The sequence below is a fragment of the Lupinus angustifolius genome, chromosome LG11, assembly GCF_001865875.1.
Source record: "Lupinus angustifolius cultivar Tanjil chromosome LG11, LupAngTanjil_v1.0, whole genome shotgun sequence".
In the NCBI taxonomy this organism is placed as follows: Eukaryota; Viridiplantae; Streptophyta; class Magnoliopsida; order Fabales; family Fabaceae; genus Lupinus; species Lupinus angustifolius.
The window spans coordinates 28,106,531-28,134,416 of record NC_032019.1 but is presented as its reverse complement, the minus strand read 5'-3'; the positions used below and the strand labels follow the sequence as shown (position 1 = coordinate 28,134,416).

The 27,886-nt window shown below is 29.7% G+C and overlaps 2 protein-coding genes across 2 annotated transcripts; one reads left to right on the top strand and one right to left on the bottom strand.

Annotated features, from left to right (window-relative positions):
- On the top strand, positions 2,615 to 6,680 carry LOC109361306 (coiled-coil domain-containing protein 130-like). Its single transcript, XM_019606746.1, has 7 exons — positions 2,615 to 2,710; positions 3,910 to 3,972; positions 4,056 to 4,135; positions 4,789 to 4,897; positions 5,360 to 5,519; positions 5,787 to 5,950; positions 6,096 to 6,680. Exons 1-7 carry the CDS (start codon positions 2,708 to 2,710, stop codon positions 6,453 to 6,455), a joined length of 939 nt encoding a protein of 312 aa, XP_019462291.1. The 5' UTR covers positions 2,615 to 2,707; the 3' UTR covers positions 6,456 to 6,680.
- LOC109360073 (zinc finger protein WIP6-like) lies at positions 11,959 to 13,683 on the bottom strand. Its single transcript, XM_019604811.1, has 2 exons — positions 13,185 to 13,683; positions 11,959 to 12,558 (listed from the first exon to the last, which is right to left on the bottom strand). Exons 1-2 carry the CDS (start codon positions 13,572 to 13,574, stop codon positions 12,067 to 12,069), a joined length of 882 nt encoding a protein of 293 aa, XP_019460356.1. The 5' UTR covers positions 13,575 to 13,683; the 3' UTR covers positions 11,959 to 12,066.

Below are 27,886 nucleotides of genomic sequence, written 5' to 3'. Positions count from 1 at the left end.
TTGAGGTTTTTTCCTAAAAAATTAGGAGGTGTTAAGATGTTCATGAAAATTTGTTGTATTTATTTTAGTTAACTTACTTTAAAGTGGTAAGAATAACTAAAAGATGTTTAAGTAAAATATTAAATTAAGAGTCATTCTTTTTCATGACTATGAAAATAACACTTACTAACCCTTGAGGTTGTTTTTCCTAAAAAATTAGGAGGTGTTAAGATGTTATGATAATTTGTTTTAGTATTATACTTGAAATAATGAGATTTACCTAAAAGTCTTGACTTTATAAACTTAAAGTGTTATGAAGTCTTAGATGGTAAAATGATTTAAAAATGTTGAATCTTAGTTAAGTGAACTTACTTTAAAATGGTAAGATTTACTTAAAAAGTATTGATTTAAAAGTATTGATTTTGTTTAAATTGACTTACTTTAAAAATGATAAGTCTAGCTTAATGATCTTATTTTAAAATGTTAGATTTAGAAAAAATGTTTACTTACAAAAAATAAGATTTATGAACTATCGGAAAAATGTAATGAAGTGGGAATACATGTCTAGAAAGGTTCTGTCTAAGGAAAGACTTGGTATTTAAGGGTGTCTTTACGATCCACCTATCTTTCCTAGGAACTAGCCTGGTGTATATCCACAGATTACGGCATAATTCCGGTATAAGTTTTTATTGAATATCTTACTTTAAAAAGTGTTATTTGATTGTAAGACTTTCAATGACAAATGATAATTCAAGGATATTCAACCTTGAATTGGATGGACGAAAGCAATTAAATTCATTTTAAATCGCAAGTTCTATCTTCGTTTAAAGAGTTATTTCGTAAGTATAATTATTATTGTCAGTTAACTAATTAATATTATTTTGGCGTAATGAAGAGTTCGAGAGGAGATCGAATCAAGTAAGCTCGCCTGCAAGCAGAGAACCTAGCGACCCGACACACTCAGGTGAGGGAGAATACATCGTGACATAGGGGTGTCCGAATATGACACCCGAATCTCCTAAACTATCTCAAAAGTTTGGAGTTATATTTGTGAATTAAGAAAACCCATACTTAATCAAATATTAGTGTGCATGGATTTTGTATGGATACTTTCTTAAGTTGTATGTTTAGGATAGCTAAAAATATCAAGTATTGTGGTAGTTATCCAAGAAGGAACATCATTCGAGAAACTAAAATGCATTGGGATCGAAAACAGGTGAGAGTTTCGATCCGGTAGCCCAAACTGATTTTCAAACTTATTTCCAGAAATGGAATTACTTCTTAATAAAATACACCACTTTGCCATGCACATTGCTAACATTTTCAATTTTAATATATTATCATGTCGACCAGTACTTCATTCCTATCGACTCGCATTCTTATTTTTATAAAATGTATCATCTTCCTATTATATTTTTTTAAGAAAAACTAATTTAAATATAAGAAATACAACATAGAAATGATAAAATTGAACCTGCATTAGTTGACATGATATACACAAAACTTCTCCAAATTCTTATTTTGTGCCTCATCATTAGATGTTTTTTTCTTGTGCTATTGTAATTGTCAAATATATTCTTCTTGAGTTAAGGAGGAGTAGGTAAAAGTAAGAGAATGTGCGAAAGAGTAATGATGTACTGATGAAAAAGAATGATAGCAATGTGTGGAAGTTTCTAGTAATTATTTATAAGGAGATTACAAAAGAGTAAATTTGAAATAAGAAAATTATGTCATGTTGATTACTAATTATTTTGGCTTTATTAATAGTATGGAAGTATAAATATAGATTAATAGTATAGATGAAGATACAATATTTTCAGTTTTTCAAGATTCACATGTAGTTACATGTTTGAATTTCTTACTACCCTTACACGTTGTTTGGAATAGTAGAGTTAGAGAAGAGAGAAAAGATGAAGAGAGAAGTTGAAGAGAAATGATAAATTTCTCTCATTTGGTAGAGGGGTGAAAAAGAAGGGAGAGAGGAAAAAAGTGGGTGGACCCACAAAATTTCTTTCTATCCACTTATGAGGAGAAAGTGAGAAGAGAAAAAGAAACTTGACTCGACAAGGATATGTTATCCCAAATGGTGTCCCAAACTATATCCCAAACGATATCAATTGAAAAGTTAATTAAAATTATAATAAAATTTATAATTTAAAATTATAACATTTATTTTTAGTTAATAATAAAACAACATTTTTCTGTCTATTTATTTATTTTAGAGACATATTTGTAATTTGACTCACAACATCATCACCCTCTTCTTATTTTCTATCCAACCAAACAAAAGAGAAAGAGAAGAAAATATTTCTTTCTATTCATTTTCTCTCATCCTTCTCTTGTACTAAACATCACAAAAATCTATTTTATTTTTCCTCTTTCTTTTTCTCACATTTTTTTTCTCACATCTTCTCTCTTCTTATTTTCTCTTGTCAACTAAATAAAACCTTAAGGAGTGGATAACAAAACTCTTTCTATATTTCATTAACATTTATTAGTACTAAACTCTTAAGCCCAATAAGAGTATTGGACCATTTTATGGGCCTTTAAAACGGATCCAAGCCCGCTAATCAGGTAACCCAGTCCGTAAGGAATATCCAGCTAAAACTCCTTAACCACGTTTCTCTTATTTCCTTCCAAGTATTATCAAACTTCCCCAATCAGAGATCTGCATCCAAAAATCCCAACATTCACGAAAACTATCAAATTTTGAAGACGGATAATTAAAATGGTGCGATTCTTCTTTTTATTTTTTCATGTTTTTTTCGTAATTTCCTTTTTTATTGCATGGCGTTCATTATCATTAGGGATTTAGGGTTTTGGTTTAATTCAAGATTGCGCTTGCTTCTTTTCGTTGAATATTCTCTGTTTGTTGCGTTGGTACCTATTTTCATCGTAACTGATGAATATGTTTAGTGTTTGATTTTTTTTATTTTTTCGATTTGTTTGATGATGAACTCAAGAAAATTGTAGAAATAGACTTTTTCTTTAGTTCATTTGAAAAAAGGGCTGATAAAGAATATCGTCTTCATATGGCTCTATTGGGTACAATTTGAACATTAGAATGTGTCAAATTTTAACATGAATAAGGTACAATGTAATAAATTAAATATGAAATAAACATCAAAACATGAATTTTATAATAAAGTAGATAAGTAAATGTTTAAAATGATTGCATAAGTTACCATAGCCATCTATAAATAAAAGTACAAAGGGATTGAACTTGAAAAACAGGTAACACGTAATGAGTTTATGAAAGTAGATGATGTGGAGCAATAAAAAGGAGTGTGTTTAAGAGAGTGTTAGAGGGTGTGTTGCTAGCACTCTTCTACCATATAATAACTTGTCTAATTGTGTAATTAGTTTGGTATTAAAAATTAAAAGTAAAAAGATGTAGGATGAAACTTAGGAGTGTCTCATGGTTACGTGAAGTATCTCACATCAGTGCCAATCCTTTGGAAATGTCTTCTGACATATTTGGATCGGAACCCTTGGTGTATTTTTAATGCTTTTAACATAAGGGGGTGGGAAGGGTGGTTTGCTGGGGGTAAGGCGGTGGGAAGGGTAGTGTGCTGGGGGTTCAGTAATGCAAATGATGGATTCTATTCCTGTGATCTTCCACAACAGCATTGATTATGTAGCCACATTCCACAGAACTGATTTATATTTCATATGTACTCATCAACGGATTGCTTTCCTTTTTGGGTTAAGCTTTGGAGTTTAGTATACTTCTTGTTTCGTCTGTATAATGCAGCTGACTTCTTATGGATTTCTAACCTTAACTGCTTAAGTTTTTCTATTTCTATATTCAGCTACTACTTGTCCTCCCCACCACTGCCTAAAGAAGATAAAACTTTGTAACCTGCTTTTTATTCAGTAATTGTTAGTTGATTTTTATGCACTAAACTTGCACTGTTTGCATTTCTACAGTCTTCCCTCGCAGCTGCTAGAGCGGACAATTTCTACTACCCGCCAGAATGGGACCCAAGTCAGGTATGAGGCAGTCGGTTCTGATATGGTCAAGAATTATTTGGTGTCAACAATCAAGAGTCTTACACTATGTTTTTCCCTTTCAGGGTTCTCTGAACAAGTTTCATGGTCAACATGCCTTGAGAGAGAGAGCAAAGAAGATAGATCAGGGTATCTTGGTTATAAGGTAATGAATCGCAACAACATAAGCTACAGTATTTACATTTGTTCATTTTAATCACTTTTTCTTGAAAGAGGTTTCTCAAATGGTAGTAAGTCCATTTTTCTATGATTGGTGTAATCTGGAAAAGGAAGAATGTGGATGATGAGCATTTTAAGTAATTGATGAATGTTTTGTTCCTTTAACATTCATAAAAATAGCCTTCAGGTGTCCAGCAATCTATAAGATAAGTATGTAGGCACATGTGTGATGATTTATAAGTGTTTTATTCACTCCTTATGTTTGAAAAGGATTGTAATCTATATTCTGGGATGTAATCTTAAAATTTATAAATTGCTTTGTTCATAATTGCCTGCTTATACTATACAACAATCAAGCCTTAGTTCTACTTGGTGGTGTCGGCTACATGGATTGAGCGACGCCATAATGCTCTATCATAGATCAAGGAGAGGTATCATAAACAAGTAGAGCATTATGGTGGTAGTTGGGAATAAATCAAAAGGGTAAACTACCATGATTATTTACCCTTTGGTCTGAAGCCTATAGATTCACATAATGTCTCTTTTGCATGCTTATATTATATCCAAAAATAAACTTGCATGCTTATATACGCTAGAAGTTAGTCTTCCGATGGCCTACATTTACCAATGTGTTTTCAGGTTTGAGATGCCCTTTCACATATGGTGTGGAGGATGCAATTCTATGATTGCAAAGGGTGTCCGGTTCAATGCAGAGAAAAAGCAAGTTGGGAATTACTACTCCACAAAGGTATGTCATAGTTGACTGAAAAACATCTGATATTTATTATGGCTAGTGGCAAGGATTATTAAACTATCTTGTTATGTATTTCTTAGAGATGAAGATAGGCATAAAAGCACCTGCACACATACAAGCTCATTTATCTCCATATATAGAATTTAATTTTGATCCAAGGATAGTATAATAATGTTTTACTCTAAGAATAAAATAAACCTTATGGTCCCTCATTTTAAAAAATTACAGGAAATCTTATTGCGAGTGAAATATTTTCTAATGATGTGGTTTCTTCTTTATTCATAATATAAAAAAATTTTACTCTTCACAGTGGTGTATATGCATGTCTTATACATTATCATTTTTAAGTGTTTATGCTTTACATTCTTTTCTTCAAACTTCTGCAAGTGATGCTCAACCTGTTTTCTTTTGTTTAGTTATAACTTATAATTAATTAATCTATATTGGTACCTTCAGATATGGAACTTTACCATGAAGTCTGCATGCTGTAAACATGAGATTGTCATCCAGACTGATCCAAAGAACTGTGAGTATGTTATCATTAGTGGTGCTCAGAAAAAAACAGAGGATTTTGATGTTGAGGATGCGGAAACATTAGAATTACCTGCTGATGAAGGTACACATTGGGGAAGAAATAATTGCTGTTAGTTTTTTATTTTTTAATTAGGTGCACACATGCTCCAACTAGCTTGGAACATGTTATTGTTCCTGCCAATAATATTTTTGAGGCATGAAGAGCACGGAGCATTCAACCGTCATGTCCAATGACTGTTTTTCATGGACATGGCTTGTTGTCCTTTTACAGCTGTCATTAAGTGTAGCAACTTATCCACCATTGCCAATATTTGCTCACTTGCTTTATTTTTAAACTTCTGCATTGCAGAGAGGGGGAAGCTTGTCGATCCATTTTACCGCCTTGAACACGAGGAAAAAGATTTGAAAAAAAAGAAGGAAGCCGAACCAGTGCTTGTGCGTCTCCAACGTTTATCTGACGCCAAGCATTCAGATGACTATGCCATAAATAGGAGTCTCCGGACCCAACTTAGAGTATTCTACTTAGCTCATAAACCTTGTTCTAGTTTTTAATTATTCATTTGGTTTTCCTTCTTTATCCTTTTACCCATTTTCTTTCCTTTTCTAATGTAATTTCCTCTTTCTTTAAGAATGATTAATGATTTCCTCCTTTTCTCAGAATCAAAAGAAAAGAGTTGCTGAAGAAGAGGCTTCTTCCAGGAAGCGGGGCCTTGGCATTCGACTGCTTCCAAATTCAGCACAAGATGTTGCTACTGCTGCAAAAGTGAAGTTTTCAAGTAAGTTTGACAGAAATACGAAGAACAAACGGGCATTGATCAATGCTTCATCCATCTTCCCCGGATTGTCCTACTCTTCTAGCTCTGATAAGAGAAGACTGGAGCTAGAGTCTAAAAGAAGAAAAATTTCTGCAGGCAAAGCATCTACCCTACTGGCCGGTGCATATAAGCCATCGTCGTGGTCACAGAATTCTATTTCGTCAAGCAGACAAAAGGTAGCTTCATTGAATGGAAGACGTTAATGTCTGTGGAGTGGGGTTACTCTGTTGGTTTTTTTACTTCAGGTCTATCAAGTTGGCACCTGAGCTTGTACATAGAAGTTGATCAATAAGGTTTTTTGTTCTTCTCCTTGTAGGAGTTTTAGATGAAACTATGGCTTTGTGTGATATCTGTATTCTATATATGTTATAAGCCTTTAGAATGTAGGACGGAATCACGGAAATAGTTAACTTTTCTCTTTCATAATTTAATTTTTGATTATTTGTTGTTTCCAAGAATGGATACATATTGCTGGCCAATGAAAATATATGTTGTATATTCTACTTGAATTGGAGTGTCAGTTAAAGAAATTTTATTACACCGACGCCACACTATACACAAAAGGACCACGTTTGGCACCTGAATTCACCTTTCTATCTCTATTTATTCCTTTAATTACAATTTTGATAACCTCAAGAGTTTCACGGTTGCTTTTCTTCTGATGACAACCTTTTCCTTTAACGACTCACCATCTTTGGCTCGCATCATTCATGTGCGAAAAACTTCGTGAACCCAGGTTATACATGAGACAAATTAATTTAAGTCTAAGGAATAGAGAAGACATCAACTTTCCAACTGCGTACTGTGCGTAGCATCCCCGAGACCTTACTGTTGCTGGCATGAAAAGTGAAAACCCTTTCACAATTATCTCGCCTTATACTCTTAAACACAATCTCCTATCTACTACTTTCAACTTTGTTTACTCTATTCTAGGATTGATAATGAAACAAATCAACTCGACGTTGATTCCAATCTCTATTCGTTTTTTAGTTTGATAAAATTGGTTCATAAAACAAACAAGTTAATTTTGAGTTAAAAATACATGAGTCAAAAATAATTTGTTTGGTTAGATTCATGAATTAACTTGATTATATACATATACTAAGAAGTGATCCGTGCATAAGCACGTGGTAATATTTTTTTGTCACATGTTACATGTACATTTGTATGAAAATGAGTTTTAACGTATGTTAAAATTATGTAAGCATTTAAGATTTCTTTTTTTTTTGTCTCATAATTTATTTCACTCACTCTTGTGGTCGTTGGATTTAAGAAGAAAAAAAAGAATGACTAAGATTGAGTATAACTAGTGTAACTTAAATTATACGTAAACATATCGCTCCTCAATATTATATATATTTATATATCAATAATGTGTAATAATTTTATAAAGTCAACGCCAAACTTATTAAAAGCCAACATTACTAACTTTAAAAATGAATGAGGGGATAAAAGAAGAGGAAGATGAAGCAAATATGGAGAGAGAAGTATGTGAAAGGGGATTTAAATCTCATTTGATGTGAGGTGTAGTTTAAAAACAAATAGACCAATTAATTATTAGTATTAAATTATTAAAATATACAATATAAAGAGAAAAGATGCAATCTGGAAAGGTACATAGAAATAACATGGACATATTTTGAAGGGAAAAATTTGGTTGAGAAAATAACATGTATCATGAGGAACATTTTTTTTATGTAGGTAATAGATGAGAGTGAATCAAGTAGGCAAGTAACAACAATTCTATATAGAATAGACACTCCAGTGTTTAGTAGTTCTAGCATGCCACAATAGTTTATATATCTAGTTTTATTTATTTGGAAATTGTTGAGAACAAACAAATCCATACCACAAGGAGGTTTGTGAAGGATAGGGTATTACCTAAACTATTTTTATTTACTTAAAAAATAATTTTTCTATACTAAATCATTTCAATACCTCTTGAGCTCTGAGTAACTATTCAATCATCATCATTGATTCCTATTCCATTTTCTCTTGAGAAAATTATGATTTTTAGAGCATTAAAATGACTAATTTCTTAATGTCTCAATATTTATTGACATAGAAGAGGGGTTTAATGCTATAAAGAATACTTTAATTCTCATTCCAGCCCAAAAAATGAGTTGAAAGAGAATGTGTTAAAAGAGGCATAAACGTTATTTATTCAACAAAAGTTTGATAGAGATTATTTTCATTAGAAAAATAGGAGCTACAAACACCAAATAAGCATGAGATACATTTAAGGAAAAGTTTCATGGCAAGAATAAGGTATAAACAGTTAAACTTCATATTCTTAGATTTAAGTTTGAATTACTTAAAATGATAGAGTTTGATATCATAAGTACTATTATTCTAAAATAAAAGAAATGATCAATTAAATACATCATATGGAAAATACACTTGATAAAAGAATTGTCTTGAAAAATTCTAATTTCTACTCCCAAAAAATATTATTCAATCTTATTATAATTTTGCATACAAAGAATTGTCCATTCTCTCACCGACAAAGTTATTAGGCTCTTTAGAAGCTTTAATGATTTTGAGTAAAGATTGGGAGCAAAGAATGAGTAGGAGTCATGAATGTTCGGTAGAAAATGTCATTCAATCAAAACTCAAACTAAGGCTCAAGAATTAAGGATATAAAAGAAGAAATTATAATGTTGTGGAAAATTCTAGAAACAAAGATTTCTAAAAATTTCTCTAAAAGTAAGGATATTTCTAAACATTTCTCTAGAAATAATCAAAACAAATACCACCCATTCTGTCATGTGGCATTTGCAAGAAGTCGGGTCATTTATAAAAATATTGTTGACATAGAGGAACAAAGATAATTAACATGCCAATTTCATTAAAGAGTGTGAACATTATCAACAACTTTTTTATGCCAACAAAATATCCAATCATGATAAAGAAGATGGAGAAAGACTACTTTCCACTTTGATGGAGATATGTGCAATATAAAAATGGAGAAGAAAATAGAAGTTTTTCAATAACATAAAAATATGTCATTAACATTGTCATGAAGGCACAAGTTGATGAATCGCGGATATATGATCCAACATTTTGCCATCTCAATGCTCATGCTTTCAAGTTTCTATGTCGAAAAAGAATGATTAGAAATTTTCAATACATATAAGAGAATGAATGAGCATGTGAAGAATATCTATTTGGAAAGCAACATTGACTATCCTTTTTAGCGGGAAAGCTTGGAGAACCATCACTTAATGACAAAATTCTACTTCATAAAAGAAAAATATGAAATATTCAATCAATTCAAAACATTGGTCATGAAGCAAAGCATAAAACATATAAAAGTGTTGTTATTAATATTATATTGATCATCAAATTGATCAATGTACTAATATGATGATATAATGATTCATCCAATGATTCAAAAATAAATTGTATAACAATTGAATTAGATATACATATATATTAATGTAAAAAATAGTAAAGAATGTGAGAATTACTTTTATTTGAACCATGTGTTAAAACATAATAGGTGAATTAATGTCATGCCATGTTTTTGAAGTATAAACAAATGTAATGATTGTCTTTTAATTAAAACTTTATAATTTTAAATAATAATCAAACAATATGACTGATATAATTTATTGATTGGTATGATCAACTTTAACCGCATAATTACACGATCAATATAATTGTTGTACCCACTAATATAGGAACTAGTTTTGCAATTGAACCAATTGATTGATAAATACGAGTTTCATTACTACGTATAAAAGTACTCATAAATCATCGTGGCATGTAGACCATGTTGCGATCTTCTAGATAATTCTCAAAAGAGTCAATAACATCAAGGTCCATTGATATCCAATATTTTGTACCATGTTACCGCAATAGTCTTTATATCTTGTATTATTTGGAATTATCTACAACAAACAAATTCCTTATTAGAGAGTGTGTGAAGCCTATAAAGCACTTTAGGTATGAGAGCAAGCTAAGAAGTCCAGCTACTAATTCTAAAGTTCCGGTGTAGTCTTAAATTAAGCCAAGCTTCACAATAGCAATTCTATAATTGAAAGTCTACTATTTTCTAACTCTTTGTTTCAACTACAACTCATAGTTATATGGTACTCTTCTTTACCCTAGCATGTGGGATACATAACAATATTTTAAGTCATGGTTGTGGTCATGTTTATGTTTATTATGATTGCAGTCAGGTATGAAATTTTTTATGGTTAAAGAAATATTTTTTTTAATTTAATAAGGTTCAATGTGGCATGATACAATCTAATGCAATTATGTTGCAGTCATATTATTGTAATTTAATATCACGTCATAATGATTTAATGTAATTGTGAAAGTGAATATAACTGTAATATTGTAACAATGTCAAGTGATATGTTAAAGTCTAATAGAATATCTTAAGAGATTGTTAATACCTTGGGGTAAAAAAGAGCAGGTAAGCTGGATGATAATTATAACAGTAGTGCTTCTGAGCATGTTTTCTTAGCGGCAAAAGAAATCCCCGTGGGTGAAACGCCAAAAACAGTAACATATCAATATCCATCAATAGTTACTCCACATTCTCAACAGTTTGGATCGGAACAGGAATGAAGACAGGTGATCTATGTCCTATTGCATCACAGCTTAACACTTGTGTCACTCAGTTCAACCCCTCTCACCTAATGCATATAAATAATAATAATAATAATATTATTATTATGAACAATAAATAAGTGTTTTCTGTAAATCAAAGTTAAGAAACAGTGATATATTTGGTAGTTAGTGCAAAGTTAAGAAGCATAGCCACATTTTTTGCGCTCTTTTGTACAATCCTTTTGTAATTTAAGAAACAGTTAAGAAAAAAATGCACAGTTAGAAACAGTGGAATCAGTGAGTGCTCTCTTGTCTTCATGTATGTTCTCTCATCTGCTGTCACTGAACACACTTGATTTGCAAACTTACGAACCGAATTTACAACGTTTTATCAACATGTATATAAAATGTTTTCAATATTGTATTACTGCGTAAATTACAGCATGAGTTATGGGATTGGGATATTCAAATCATTAATCATGTAATAATAAATTTAAATTAAATGATTTTATTCAAAACAAGGATTTAAATTTATTTGGGATTACTGATCCAGAATTATTAAATTTCTCAATATAATAGATAGTGATGGAAAATGTCAATTGATTATTTATCTTCTATAAGTATAATTTTGTAAAAGAAATTATCTCAAAGTTATTATAATAAATAAAAAGTCATTTAACTTCTCAAAGTTTTACTATCTTTATATGATTGATAAGGCATTTGTTACTAATCAGTTCAATATATCCCATCATCACATGATATGCATACATCATTCATTTTTTTATCCTGATCATTATTGGAAAAGTAATGTGAAGAATCTTAGCCAGTAAATAACTAATTTAATATTTTGTATTAAAAATATATATTCCAAAACATAAAAAAGATAAAATTGAAATATGAGAAATATATTATCCATTTGATAAGACTGACACTTCGAAATGTAATGCAATGTTTGTCTCCATCTTCTCCCACTCTTTCTATATTATTTACACAATTCAAATTTCATAACTTATCTTACTAAATTATCTCTCTCTTTCTTTCTTTTTTTATTTCATCTCTACAGCCACTTCAAAAACTTATCTAAGAATACTTACAAAAAAAACTTAAAATTGTTTGAAATTTAATTTTCAAAATAACATTATTACCCACTTTTCATTTCAAATGAACAGAGAAAAAAAGTACAATACTCTCTCATGGGTCAATCCAAATCTTAGTTACAACGAAAAGAATCTAACATACACCAACCTTGTATTAATTGAAAGTAACAGCAACATCTTCACTATTATCATATTCATCATCACATTCTTCTTCTTCTTCATTTTCATCTTCATATCTTTCTCCACCTAAATAATCACAACTCTGAGATGCAACAGTGTGTGGAGCATGACCATCACCAAAAGCACGAACATGGTCTTTAAGGGATCTCTTATGCTTAAAATCAGAACCACAAATACAAAACCAAAGCTTCCCACAATTCTTCTCATGTGTTCTCCAATCTCCTCTTACTGCAAATGGTTTCCCACACTTTCTGCACTCAAATGGTTTCTCACCATGTTTCCTCTTGTAGTGTGTTTGGAGTGTCCTAAAATCCTTGAGTGGTTTTGACCTTGGATACTCTCTGTTGTTCTTGCATCCCTCAGCACAACAATAGCATGGTAACCTTAGCATTGATGATGCTGGTTTTGATCCTCTCAATGATTCAGCTCCTGTCCTATACTGTGACCCATGACCCCACATATGCATCTGACATACAAACTATATGTTATAGATCTAGAAATTCATATGATTGAATAGCCTAATATATTCATTATATTAATTATTATGTATAATCATCTGACGTTAGTAATATATATCTAATCATAATATTATGTATTCATTAGAATTGAATATTATAATATAATCATTATCATGTAAGTCAAACTTTAACATTTCTTAGAATTGATATTGAGATGTGTAAGAAGGGTTGGTGTCCAATTTAAGAAAATATAGAAGGTATAATTTTTATTTTTGTTGAAACCTAATATATGGTTTTGAAATTCAGAAAGTGTAAATATTGATTTAAAAACTAAAATCATTAACTTTTAATTTATTTTATAGATCACTTCCCAAAAAACATTTTAGACTTGAGCAAAACCTATATTAATCATATTACAAATTCAAAAGTTAGTTTCCAAAAAAAATTAAAAACTTCATCTTAAGATTCTTGGAAAATTCTTTAATAGAATTAAAAACAGGTTGTTCTTAACCACAAAATTTGGTTTAGGGAGGAGAATTACTATCATCGTTGTATATATAACGAAAAAATATGAGATGATATGGGTTATCTTTATTTCTTGTATAAGAAAGAAGGTGATGTTATAGATCACAACCTGCATGTTGTTGAAACGGTTGAATGTTTTGTTGCAGACAATGCAAGAAAACTGTGTAGGACCAACAAGGATTTGTTCTGGAGTAGGGATCCAATATTGACCCTGAATTGGAGTCTCAGACAAATTGTGAGGTTGGGTAGCAATGGAAGTAGTGTTTGGCGAATTATCAGTGTTGGGAAGACCAATGTGTAGGGCAACTGTTACACCACTTTGGTCATAAGAGTTAGTAGGGTTTTGCAAGTGATGAAAAGAATGGTTTTGGTTAGAGACTTTGGGATTGTGTTTCTGACCAGGAAGGCCAAGAGAAAGAGAGATAGATTCTTCATCATCAACTATATCAGCATTTTCACTTCCACAAGAGGATATGTATGAGAAAGAGTGGGTTTGCATGGTGATTATGATATGACTGATGGGATTGATAGTGCATACATATAATATAAAATGAGAGAGTAGTAGCTATAGAGAGAGAGAGGAAGAGATTTGTTCTAGTTTTTTGTATGAGAAGTGTGAGTAGGGGATAGATGACAATGTTCATAAATAAAGGAATTCTATATTTAATAATTAATGTTCTATATTTAATAATGTTATCTCACTTATCCCTACAACAAATAATTTTTTATATATAAGAATGTTACTCCCGTATTAAATAATATGATGTGATACTTATATCATTCAAAATATATAAGAATTTTATTTTTGGATATATAAAATTATAATATCTTATTTTTTCAGCTTGAGAGAAGGTTATTTTTCTCTTTTTTCTACAATTTCTTTGTCTAAGTTATAATTCCCCTTTTTTTCTCAAATTAGATTGTAACTGTTAAGTAGTAGTGTGTTTGATAAGATAAATTTATAACTTATATGAGAACACTATGTTTATGGAATAAGCCAATAAGTAATAAATAGACAAAATGACTATATTTAATCCTCATATCACATTAAATAACATCATGTCATTTTTAGTTAATAAATTAGCTAATTTCACAACAAACTTTGCTAAACGATTCTATTTTGATTAACGAGCTAAAATTTATAAGCTTTCAGTCATAATAATCTCAAAACTTTCAATTAAGTTAAGAGCTATAAGCTACGAGGATACAACTATAAGGAACAGAGTACATGAGGTTGTAGGTTGGAGTCGCACCATTAACAAAAAGGGGAATTATAAAGTGGTTTGATGGTTAAAGTGAATGAGATTCAAAGTGAAGTCTCACTCACAATAAAATACTAACATACTAATAATTGTGGACAAAAAAAACTACAAGTTAAGTCACAAACTAATTAACGGTTACAATCTAATTTGAGGGAAAAAAATCTAACCATTAATCATGTATGAGTTTTATATATTGTGACTGTAAAATCTATCATTCATGTTTAATATCTTTGACTACTCAAAAATGTAATACAAATGAATAATAGATGGTGTACTGAATATATATAAATCTTTACATTGTCGATATATACACATTACACTTATCTAATTTTGTGAGGCCCTATATCCTATACGCAACTCAAATTTTGTGTGTGTGTAAAGAATGTAGTAAATAATGAGAAAGAGAATTTGTGGGAACTTCATTCTTTAAGCAAAATGAAAATTGTAGGATTTGGGTATAGGGTATAGTCATACATATAAGAGAAACACAACTTCACATACTTTGCTATATTAATTATGTTATTTGTACATCTACAATCAACGTATACAACTTTATTTTTCCGTAAAGAATAGAGAGCCCCGCAACTTCTCTTACTATTCGGCATATTCTTTACTGTAAAAAGTAGTTCTTAGAGCTGGGTGTACTATGTAGTTGAACATAAAACATTACTGTTGTTCTCTCCCTTCCTTTCGGAAAAAATAAAACAAGGTTTTATAAAGTTGTTTAGTGGAAATGTACTATTAATTTGTGAATTTTATGGTAATGGGAGAAATAAAAAAAATATGAATTAATGAAGAGAGTAATAGATGATAAGATTTAAGTGTATAAAATGATATGATGAAAAAAGATGAATATTTCATTTTAAAATAATATCTACTAACAAAAAAACTTAACATATTCTTATACTACTTCTAATAATATGAAAAAGATAAGCATAATAGCACATATTCTTTTAACACTTTATCAAATATATTAAGTATAAAGTATTATAAAAATAATTAACAACAACAATATTAATCAGAAAAAATGTTTCCATTGTGTATTCATGCTTTGTATAGTGTGCCTCATATAGAATAGAAAGATAGAAAGAAGATAGTATCTGGGTAAAAATGATGTGAAGATGTGTGCGCGCGCACGTGGAGTGATGTGAAAATTGATGTATGCTGCGTTTTGGTGTGATTGGAAATAGTAGGGACATAGCACCGACAAGGGAAGAGAGAGATGGATCAATAAGCAATGAGCAAGGAAGTTCTGATTATTAGATATATAACGTAAACTCGTAAAGTGTAAACAGTAATACGTTTTTTCGATTTTTTTTGAATGACTTTCACGATATTATTTTGAGAAAAAAATATGTATGTAACCGTGTATGATTTTGATATATTGTTAATATATCATTTAGTATTTATATTTAATTATTAATAATTTTTTCAGAAAAGTAATACAAATAAATAATAAATAATACATTAGTTATATATAAATTTTTATACTAATATATGATGACGTCAACAATAGAAAAAAGAATGGTTACAAGATGTTTATAAAATCAATTCCAAATGCCACATCATGATACCCACATTTTCCTTTCTTTGCTGCCAAATAGTGCACCATGCCCTTCAAAATGAGAAGGATCCAAACTAGCCGTGAAAGTGTGAAACCACTTCATCTGCGTAAGTTTTTGTAAACAATGCAATTATTAGGAGACATTCATTTATACATGTTTTATTCTTTTTTAAATAAGGTTTTATTTTTGAAGTTTTGTATATGAAAATTTTACTTAAAAAAGTAGGTGTGGATATTTTTTTACGATAATATGATTCTCTTCACGAAAGATACAAATGTTCTAGATCAAAACAATATATTACGCATTATATATAAAAAATAAAAGCCATGTTAACAACCAACCTACAATATTGATTAAAAAGTAAAAAACCTTGAACTCTTTATATATTTGATTACATCAATTCTTATTACAAAATGTCTATCTTAGATTCCTTCATCATAACAGTAAATTACATCGATATCCCTTGAGTTTTAGTGAAATTACACAAATTATCCATTACTTTTTACACCTACATACACTCCCTAATTTTTTCATACTTTCATTACACTGATCACCCCTGCATGAGAAATAACTCTAATTTTTTAAACAAAAAATGTGATAAATACAATGAAGTTAAACAAAACATGGTATATTGTGGAGACAAATCCAAATAATATACGAATTGATACATCTTATTAGTTTTGGTTTGTTACGATATAGTATAAGAACAATTTAAACAATATCTCTTTAAAATTATTGATGCATCTTATAACCAAAAATAATAAAGATGCATTGATTTGTATATTATTTGGATTTTTTCTCATAGTATATCATGTTTTGTTTAACATAATTATATTTATCATATTTTTTGTTTAAAATATTACATTTATTTATCATGCGGGGTGGGTGATCAGTATAATGAAAGTATAAAAACTAGGAGAAGTTTGTGTAGGTGTAAAAAAGTGAGGAGTGGTTTATACAATTTCAGTAAAACTTAGGGGTGTCAGTGTAATTAACTCTACTTATAATGTGCACCATATCTAATTAACATTAAAGATAAAAGTGTAATATTTATGCACTAAGAGTGTAAAAATTTATACACAATCAATATATCGTCTATCATTTATTTATATTACTTTTATTTCAGAATTAATAATAGATTAATAATAATAAAATATTAATGGTGTATACTACTATAACAATGTAAAAATCGTGGAAAATAAAAGCATTATAAGTATCTAAAATAACTCACTCCCGTTAAAGTTATCAGAAGAGATCCTTAGAGTACTAACAATGACTAGTGACTGTGAAACTCCCTCTGCCCTTCTCTTTCAAGGCTTCAAGTAATAACTCTCTCTCACACATACACCTTATCTCTTTGTTCACCATTCTATCTGCACCAGGCTTCAAAGAGCTTCTTAATTTACTTTCTGATTCTATCTTTTTTTCTCTGTGGCAATGCACACACATCCAAAAGTGAGAGTGAATATGTGAATGCACAGTCTCTTTCCATTTCAGACAGACACAGAAAACACACAAAACTATAAGTGCGAGTGAATGATAATCTGAACAGAATAAGTAGACATGGAGAACTGTACAAAGGGGCGTGTGTCCCCTCTCTCCCACTTAGTTATTACCAAAGGGATTGTGATTGTGATAGCTAGACTGACACTATGTAAAAGTAGTACACCTAGTTAAAATGAAGTGTAATTCAAATTTACACTTTCATTTACAAAATAATATATTTAGTTTCATTTTATTTAAATTTATCATAATAATTATTATTTGGGTCGTTATATTGCTTCTAAGACTTTTGCCTATTAATAAATTGAATGGATTAAGTCATATTTAAGTTTGATCAATTTTTATTATCATAAACTTCTACATATATTAGAGCGATTTCATCTTATGTGACTTGTTCAGTCACTATTCTGTTACTGTTGTACCTGAAATTTGGAACTCAAAATGGGAATCTCCATTTTTTGTATCACCTTCTCATTAGTATTCATTCATTTTTTCTCAACCTCACAGTTTTATATTACATGCAACAATTATCCAAATAAATAAACACAAACATCCTTAAATATACAACAATTCACTTTCTTCCTTAATTTATATATAGTAATCTTCACACCGATGATTATGTGTTAGTTTCTTTTCTCCCATTGATGAATTATATTGGTAGTCACTTCTTGTCACATTGGCGATATTCTAATGATATACTAATGTTTTCTATTCTCATTGAAATTCATTCTAATATGTATTTTCTTTCATTGACAAATTATGTTAGTAATGACTTTTTTCCATCCACGATCATTTTGATGATGAATATATCAATTGTTTATTGTCACCGACGATCATTCTGGTGGTATCGTATCTCCATATAATGAATTATATTAGCTATGACTTCTTTTGACATTGGCTATCATAACTATTTTTTGTGGAGCTTATATAATTATTTGGTTAATTCCATTTTAAAGGAATTGTTGTTACCGTAGCTCGCTCTCTTTAAGACGTTTCGTGACACTGTCTAAGATGTGCAAGTAGACTACCAACCACGTAGTCCCCAAGATAAAACAAGTCAGATCTCTGTTATCAAATTCTTACTACACTGTAAGAATATATCTCAAATATATCCACCACAATATGGATATCAGTGTCATTTCTCAAAATATCCACAATATGACTACATGTGCCAATTCTTTTTCCACAATCTCACTACTAGTGTCAGTTCTCGAAATGCCCACAATATGGCTATTAGTGTCAACTCTCGAAGTTCCCCGAATATGGCTATTCGTTCCAATTCTTTTCCTTCAATACTAACTACCAGTGGCAGTTCTCAAAATTCTCACAATTTGGCTGCTTGTGCCAATTCTCAGTACCACGAAAAGAAAGGAGAAGAAGATTGTCGAAAATACATCGACGGAAAATAAAAGGGAGAAAGAAAAAGTTGAATGACAATGCATTCAACTTGGGGTGAGTTGTAATGGGGGAATGCATTTATTTATAACATGAGATTTTTTCCAAGTTCCTCATATCTCCAATGTGAGACTTGAGAGTTGTTTTTTCAAAACTCTTCTATGTGAGACTTAGAATTTTTTAGATTTTACACCCAAAAATTCTCACTAATGACTTTCAACAAATCAAACTCAAACATAAATTTTTCGTAACAAGCTTAAATCTTACTAAAATTTAGCTTGATAATCCTTTAGATGATATTTGGATTGATCTTATAGGTTTAGGGTCCAAGAATTTGGATTGAGGTACTAGGAAATGATATGTATTCTGTAATCCCTACTTGGACACTATAGAACTTGTAATTCTTCCCTCTACTAATATATTGGTAGTTTTTCAATAGGAAAATAGACACAATTTGTCAAACATTCTTAACTAACTATCTTATTTTCTTGTTTTTTATTTATTATATGTCATTTTATTTGACTGGTTGTTATAAATGCTACACGACGTTTGCTTTCATTACAACAATCGGTATTAAAATTAATTGGTATACATCAGTCATATCAAAGGAGAATAAGTGTTAAAATGTGGTTAATAGAATAAAGTTTATACAGTAGAGATTAAAAAATTGGGTTGGATGAGTATACTTTAGACAAAATAAGATTAAAAATGAATTTATTAGGGGAAAGATGTAGCAAAATTTGCATAAGCAATCGTAGCAGAAATCATTTTCGTATAGCTAAAAGTTTGAGGGGATAAGGTGAAAGAATGATAGAACAAAAAAATAAAAACAAATTATTTCTTTAATATTCCACAAAGTTAAAGGATTTTTAAAAAAAGTAACTACTGCATAAACAACATTACATAACTAATAAAAGTTGGAGAGTGAAAAAAGAATGAAATATCCCTAGCTTCCATTATATCATCTTGTACATCATATGAATGAGGTTGATTTTTTTTTTTTTGTAAATGTAAATTATGAAAATATTATCTTATTAAATCTTATTGCAACTAAAGTAAGAGAGTTATTTTTGTCCAAAAGTCTTGGTATACAATGTGAGCATACTCCTTCTAAGATCCTACGTTAGCAAATCCTCAATAAATAAATAATATATATATATATATATATACTGCCTCTACTTTTGTTTTCTTTCTTTTATCTTCGGTAGTTATTTTAATTTATTTCATTTAAAATATTTTATTTTAAATATAATAGAACAAAAAACAAAAATCATCAATTAAAAAAGATAAGTCATATTTGGTACTTTTATAAGCCACTTTAGGTATCATAGCCAAAATATAAGGAAAACAAATTAAATCATATTGTGGTCGATGAGTATATCACTGACATATTTGAAGAGCTTTTAATTAAGTTATTAATACCTATTGACTAGCTTTTCAATTAATATTATGAAACACTTACCATTCAATCAACTATTTTACTATCGTAATTAAGTTTTTTTGCTCCCACTTTTAAATGTGTAGAGTTTTTTTCAGCCTTGAGCTAGTGGCTTTAGTCTCTAAGTTATTGTATTGGTGGGAAGGAGAATAAAATTTAGACGTTCAAATACTACTTGTGTGTAGAATGGCAAGAGTATAATTAGATATTATTATATCCCATATATAAAGTTAGAATAAGTGCATTATATTATGAATAAAATTATATCATTGGGATATTGTATGCTAAATATTCAAATAAAAAACCCGTTTAATTTGGAACGGTTCAGTTTAATGTGCTAATCTGATTTATCCGATATAGAGTATAGGTTTTATTTCAAAGATTTGAGTTTGATATTATTTTGGGTTAGCCTAGTTTGGCCAAAATAATTACCGGTAAACACAGGTTCACTCGACCTATGTACCATGAAGCTTCATATTTCAAAAGATTATTTACTATTGACAACATACAATTTTTTTATTGGATAAAGAATAAGGGCTCAAAATTTTCTTTTATTCTTGACCCAATAAAAAGCTTGATAAATTTATAGCTACATAGTTGTACAAAGATAACCAAAAAAGTATTGTTGTACAAATAAATGTGAATAATGAGTTAATAACTTGACTCATTATAAAAATAAATTAGCTAATTATATAAGGTGGGTACTTTTTTTGGTCTTCGATTTTTACTAAATTTATTCCTTATTGTACGGTTACAAATACGGGAGTGAAAAAAAACATCCATCTTATAAACTCCAAATAAATTGGCCCAAATCAGCCTAACCAAAAAATATAATGACCCATAATAGGTTAGCCGAAATAATGACCTGGACCGATTTGACTTGCCTATCTAAAATCACTCAAAAATCATTGCATATGTATCATCATGCTATTGTCTGGTTGACAGGAGAGAAATAGGTGGGAATGAAAGAGGTGAGAAAGAGAAATAGGAGAAATATAGTAGATTTTTGTGATATTTGGTATAAGAGACGAATGAGAGAAAATGAATAGAAAAAATATTTTATTCTCTTTCTCTTTTGTTTGGTTGGATAGAAAATGAGAAGTAAGTAACGATGTTGTTGTTCAAATTACAAAAATGTCTCTAGAACAAAGAAAAGAGACATGAAAATTTGTTTTATTATTAATTAAAAATAAATGTTATAATTTTAAATTATAAATTTTATTATAACTTTAATTAACATTTTCAATTGATATGATTTGTGACATAGTTTTGGATACAATTTGGGATAACAAATCATTGTCAAGGTAAAATCTCTCTTTCTCTTCTCACTTTCTCCTCATAAGTGGAGAGAAAGAAATTTTGTGGATCCACACACTTTTTTATTTTCTCCCTTTTTTCTCCTCTCTCAACCAAATGGGAGAAACTCTCCATTTCTCTTCTACTTTTTTTTTTCCTCTTCTCTAGCTCTACCCAACCAAACTCAACCTAAGAGTCATAGATATAATTATTTTATACAACTACATGTACCCGCAAATTATTTTACAATCAAGTTGACAATCTTTTTAATGAAAAAAGATTGAAAGAAAAAACTAATGTTGTGAAACCCGAACTGGACGTCAAACCAGCAGAGGTTCTGTATTTGGTTTAACTAGTTTAAACAGTTAAACCGTCCGGTCTGACTGGAGGATCCATACATAATTAATAATTTTATCTACAAATATATAGTTATATATAAATGTAAAATTTTATATAATTAATAATCATGTATAATTATATTAAAGTAATAATATCTTCATCTTTTTTGGTTGGTAGTAAAACAAAATATTAGAGCAGTATTCCATTTTTTTTCAATTTTTAAGTGAACCGTCTAGTTAACTTTCTAGGTTAATTCAGTTTAACCGGGTTTAACACAGTCAGGCTGAAATTTCCTCGGTTTAAAGCGGTTCAACTCTCATTCGGTTAACACTGTAATACAGAGCCGTTTTCAAATCTAGTCAGCGGTCAGATCGGTCGGACTGCCCGGTTCTCACAACACTGGAAAAAACAAAAAGATAGTATTTTAAACACTTTTCTTTCCTAAAATGGAAGTTAATTTAGTTGTACAACTAGTAATTGGGTTTTATTGTCATCTCTAAGCTCATTTAATAAATCAAAGATCACTTATCTCTTATCCAATAAAATTTCGATATTTATTGAAAAAATTAATAGTGAAAAACAAAGGTAAAGTAATATATAAATATTTTATTATCTATCAACATTTATCGGATTGAACATAGATAAAATTTGATATAATGTGTTATTTTCGGACATATTTCAAAATTTGTCTTAAACTACAATATACTATATCTATTAATAAAAATGAAAGATTCGTAACTTTGTTTATTTTTATTTCATAATAATTGATTTTTGGACAGATTTTGTAACATTAGATCCTCATCCAGTTAATAACATCGTTTTGGGATATACAATATTTCATTTCAGGCAATATAAGTGTGAATAGTATATCACTTTTCACCTTGGACAAATGATCAAAATGGGGACAGCATGAATGGGTCTAAGTAAAGGGCTAGTAGGCCATGTCTTTAATTGGACATAGGCATGGCCCTACAACTTCTAATCTTTGATTGACTGTTCCTCCCATCGCATCAATGAGCATCTTTCGGTAATATATTCATGCAAAATGTTTCTCATGCGTCGTTTTCGTGGATGAGGTGATATACAGATGGAAGAAATACAAAAATATAGAATTTAATATTAATGGATCAACAATATAAGAGATTTTTAATATTAATATATTAATACAATAGTAAGAGATTGATTTATTGGTATAATGGTTTATTGGATCCCGAACAATAACAGTATACAAAAGTACAATTATACATCCAAAAAAATTACTTTTTTATTCATATGATGAGAACATATGTTTAAGTATACCAAAAAAACAAAAATAATTTAAATAAATAATGAATTATGTAATAATATTATATAAAAGTTTATGCTAATAAATATATAAATATTAACATCGAAATATAAAAATAAATGTAATTGGTGACATGAAAGGTAGACCATCATTACTCTACTGATATATAGATATAAACCTCATTGATAATTAGACATTCAGTAATTTATAAACTTAAAGTAAACACACCATAAACATGCAATTAATAGAGATAAAAATATACATGTTTTAACTATTTCTTATAATTTTTGTAGGATAGATGTCTTCAATATAGTGAATGGAGATCTGCCACATTATATTCGTTTACATATTGTTATTTGAGAACTTAAAAAGGATAATGATTTGGTTAACCAGTGTCTTCCTAAAAAATTAATAAATTTAAAATTTTGATTTGAAATTATGATATTTAATATTTTATTTACTACATTTGCATTAAAAATGATGTAATCATTGTATTAAAATTTAAAAGGATTTTTTTATGTTGTCAAGTTTGTACATAGAATTCTATAGCCTTTTCAGAAAAAAAGAATGGAAAACAATATAATTTTATTTTTTTCTTGCTACTTTATTAATAAAGAAAGTTGTTCAAATTTAGTATGCAAAGTACAAACTATAAACTTGAAGTCTATAAAAAAATTATCCATGAAAAGTGGGGCAACTTCAGGTAAATGTTCCTATCTGAGTTTGTCTAAACCTAGTCCGCGTACACCTAGTTGTAGGCTCTAGGTTATTGTTCAAATTTAATGTAAAAAAAGCTATATAGTTCAAGAGTTTAAGTAAGAAAGTTATTTTTTAGATTGTAATATCTATGTATTAACATTGTAAAGATTTATATATTATCTTTGAATTAATTTTATATAAAAGTTAATATAAATTAAAAGATGAATAATAGATGAGGTAGTAATATTATAATTAACTCTTATATTATTAGTGTATATATTCTTTTCTTCTCATTTTTATCCATGAAAAGGGGTTGCAGAGGTCAGGTAAACGTTCCAATTTTGGGTTTATCTAAAGCGAGTTTCCGTATATGCCACACTTCCACGATGCTTCAATATTGCAGGTATATTTTGATAGGATAATTATAATTTTACAAATAACAAAATTAAGGTATAATGATAGGGTAGAAATTTTCACCTTTTTATTATCTACATTTCTGTTTTTTCTTATTTTATGGTGTAACTATCCCTCATCCTATAAGAACCTAATCAATTTCGACTATTCCATTTCAAATTATAACAAAAAGTCAAATAGAATCAACTTATAATCAAGTTGTTTGAAAACCCTTTACCCAGTTTTGAAACTTTATGCATTTTTGGAAGAGAAACATGGTGTTGAAGGAGAAAAGTGGTAGTTTGGTAGCTGAAGAGGAAGAGTTTGATATGTTTGTTTTTGTCTTTTTCTCTGAATTAATTAATTAAAATATATTATTTTACATAAAATCTAGACTCTTAAAAAATTAATTGAATAGTGTTATAATCCTAGGTTAGTATTAGCTTTTCATTACTAGACTCATCTTAAACGAGCTCAATTTCTCTCCAGTAAACAGTTAGATAAAAATACATAGAAAAATAAAAAATAATAAGTTTTAACTTATATTGATATTATATTTTTATCCTTAATATATATTAAAAAAACTTAACAATCTCTCTGGTAATTGAGGGAAGTCTCACTCATTATAAGTCTAAAAAACTTTATCCACAAAAAGAAGTCTTAAACAAGATTGTCTGTATTCATACACGAAAGACAGATCATTACATAGCATATGGACTTTGCTATAACACAGTGACAGCATAAATGGTCTTATCTAGGAGCTTGTCTTTTCATAACCTGCAGAAGAAATAACATTTTCTAAGACATCCACATTTTATAAGATAAGGAACGTACATTGGAATTAAAATAAGACCCTCAAGTATGAGAATATGTGAATACGATCTTTGCTCCTGATCTTAGTAAGATTTTGATGAAGACACTAACATCAATAAAAAGAAGATAATGAAAAATATTTATGAAGACAAAGAAGATTAAAGCTTCAAGAAAATTAGATTAAGTCTCTATAGGTACTTCTATCCTAAAATTCTTAAATATACAAAGTAGTAATGCTCAAACTATTTTTAAAGAAAGTTGAAACACTTTAAAAATACTTAAAATATTTTTCAAAAAATAGTGTGTAACGAGTTACTTCATCTAAGTAACAGGTTACGTATGTAAAAAATAGTTATCCAACTTAAAACTGTTCAGAGTAATCCATTACTGTCTTTGAGTAATAAATTACCAGTTTTGAAAAGTTTAGTAACCGATTACCCAGTTTGCTGTAACCGATTACTCTAAATTAATTTTAAATGAGCAGTTGACAGTGAGTTTGGGTAATCGATTACCCACTATAAATAGTCGATTACTGAGAGCTGTTGCATAAGATTTCAGATTTCAAAATGAAATGTTTTCACACCAAACGAAATCTCTTCACTTCAAACAACTCCTACACTTTCAGATATGCACCATGGATGTTTGGAAAGTCTATATAAAGGCTATAACTCTCACAACACAAACACACAACAACACACAACTCTTATAAAATTTCCAAAAGCTCTTAAACTTATTCTGAAGTTATTTCTCTACATTTTTTGCAACTAGTCCTTAACTTTCAAAGTTGTTTTTCTGAAGTTGCTTAGAAGTGTTTCAAAGTTTTCCAAATAGCATTATTACTTGGTATACATAAAGAGTTGATTGGATTGCAAATTATACTACTTTCATAATTGTAAAGACAATTTGCCATTGTTATACAATCTTCATTATTATTACAGAATACTTTCTTTCACGGGGTGTGAAAAGAAATGGATTAGAATCACTTGGAAACGTGTTTTCCAAGAGTGGATAAGAATTAGGGAGTGTGTAAGGTACATAGAAATCTCGGGGTGAGATATTGTAATTACAACTCATAATTCTCAGTGAAGAAATCTCTTGTGCTGCAAGAGTACTGGACGTAGCCTTCGAACCAGTATAAAAATCACTGTGTATTCTCTTCTCCCTTATCTCTTTCATTTATCTTATTATTTTTCTGCATATATTTTCCGCTACACGTTAACTCTTGATTTTGCAGAAAAAGTGGCCATAATTTTAAGTCAACTAATTCACCCTCTTAGTTGCAACCTCATTCTTACAATTGGCACCAGAGCTATATTTGAGTAAGATATTCTCAAGTCTGGTCATATATCAAGATGACATCAAGATCATTCATAGGAGAAGGTTCCAACATCAACCGCCCTCCAAGCTTTGTTGGAGAGTGCTATGATTTCTGGAAAATAAGAATGAAGATCTTTATTGAATCTTAAGACTTGGACATATGGAATGCCATTGAAGAAGGACCATATATACCCTTTACTATTATCAACAATATAAGGGAAATAAAGCCAAAATCCTCATGGAACGACGAAGACAAAAAGAAGGTGTAATATGATTTAAAGGCAAAGAACATCCTCACCTTCGCACTGGGTATTGATGAATTCTTTAGAGTATCAAATTGTAAATCTGCAAAAGAAATGTAGGATACTCTAGAGACCACACACGAAGGAACATAAGAAGTAAAAAGGTCGAGACTCAACACTCTTTCCTAGGAATACGAAATTTTTCGTATGAAGCCTGGAGATAAAATTCTTGATTTATAAAATAGGTTTACACACCTTACCAATCACCTTATTGCACTTGGCAAAGTTCTATCAAATAGTGACTTAAACTTGAAAGTTATAAGATCACTCACCAGAATGTGACAACCAAATGTAACTGCAATTTTTGAAAAGAAAAGTTTATCCAAAATGTCTTTGGCGACTTTGTTTGGCAAACTGCAGGAACACGAATTAGAACTTAGCCAACTTGATCAACAACAACAAATGAAGAAGAAGAATATTTCTTTAAAATCAAAAGTGGATAGATATGACTCATCTGGAGATGAATCATAAAAAGATGATACATAAAATATGTGTCTCTTCGTGAAGAAATTTAGCAAGTTCCTAAAAAGGAACAAAGGCGCAAGACTGGTCCAACAAGGAAATTCAACCAAAACAATGATGCCTCCACCTCAAATCAAAACTTTATATGTTTTAATGTGGCAAACCTGGTCACATTAAGATGGACTGTCCAAATTTGAAAAAGAGTTATTTCAAAGGAAAGAATGATACGAAGACTGGATGAAGAGCATACATTGTTTGGGAAGACAATGATATCAGTTCTACATGTGAAACAGAAAACGAAGAGCAAGCACATCTATCACTTATGGCATCTCATCATTCTGATGATGAAGATGTAAATGACACTAATCTATTTTCTTCTTCTGAATTTCAATCTGCATTTAATGACTTGCATGATGAATATGTCAAATTAACAAAAATGTTTCTAAAACAAAAGTATGAATTAGATGCATTTAGAAACAAACCTTCATCATCATCTTGTCAAATCTGTGTCACTCTTGAAAACAAAGTATCAACATTAAGTCTTGAACTTAATAAGCTAAACAAGAGTGGTAAAAGCTTAGAAAAGATTATCAATGATCAAAGACACTCAACAGACCGAAGAGGTCTTGGATATTCAAAAAGCCATGGTTTCAAGAAACCAAGTGTCCAAAAGAAAATAATCTTTCAAAAGAAAAGTATTCATGCATTTGAAAAATCTAGGATACACATTCATCAACATAGT

Coding starts and splice junctions, on each gene's coding strand:
- LOC109361306 (XM_019606746.1), top strand. Junction 3,973..4,055: donor CAGAATGGGACCCAAGTCAG/GTATGAGGCAGT, acceptor TTTCCCTTTCAG/GGTTCTCTGAACAAGTTTCA. Junction 4,898..5,359: donor GGAATTACTACTCCACAAAG/GTATGTCATAGT, acceptor TGGTACCTTCAG/ATATGGAACTTTACCATGAA.
- LOC109360073 (XM_019604811.1), bottom strand. CDS start 13,574: ATGCAAACCCACTCTTTCTCATACATATCCTCTTGTGGAAGTGAAAAT. Junction 12,559..13,184: donor ACCGTTTCAACAACATGCAG/GTTGTGATCTAT, acceptor TTTGTATGTCAG/ATGCATATGTGGGGTCATGG.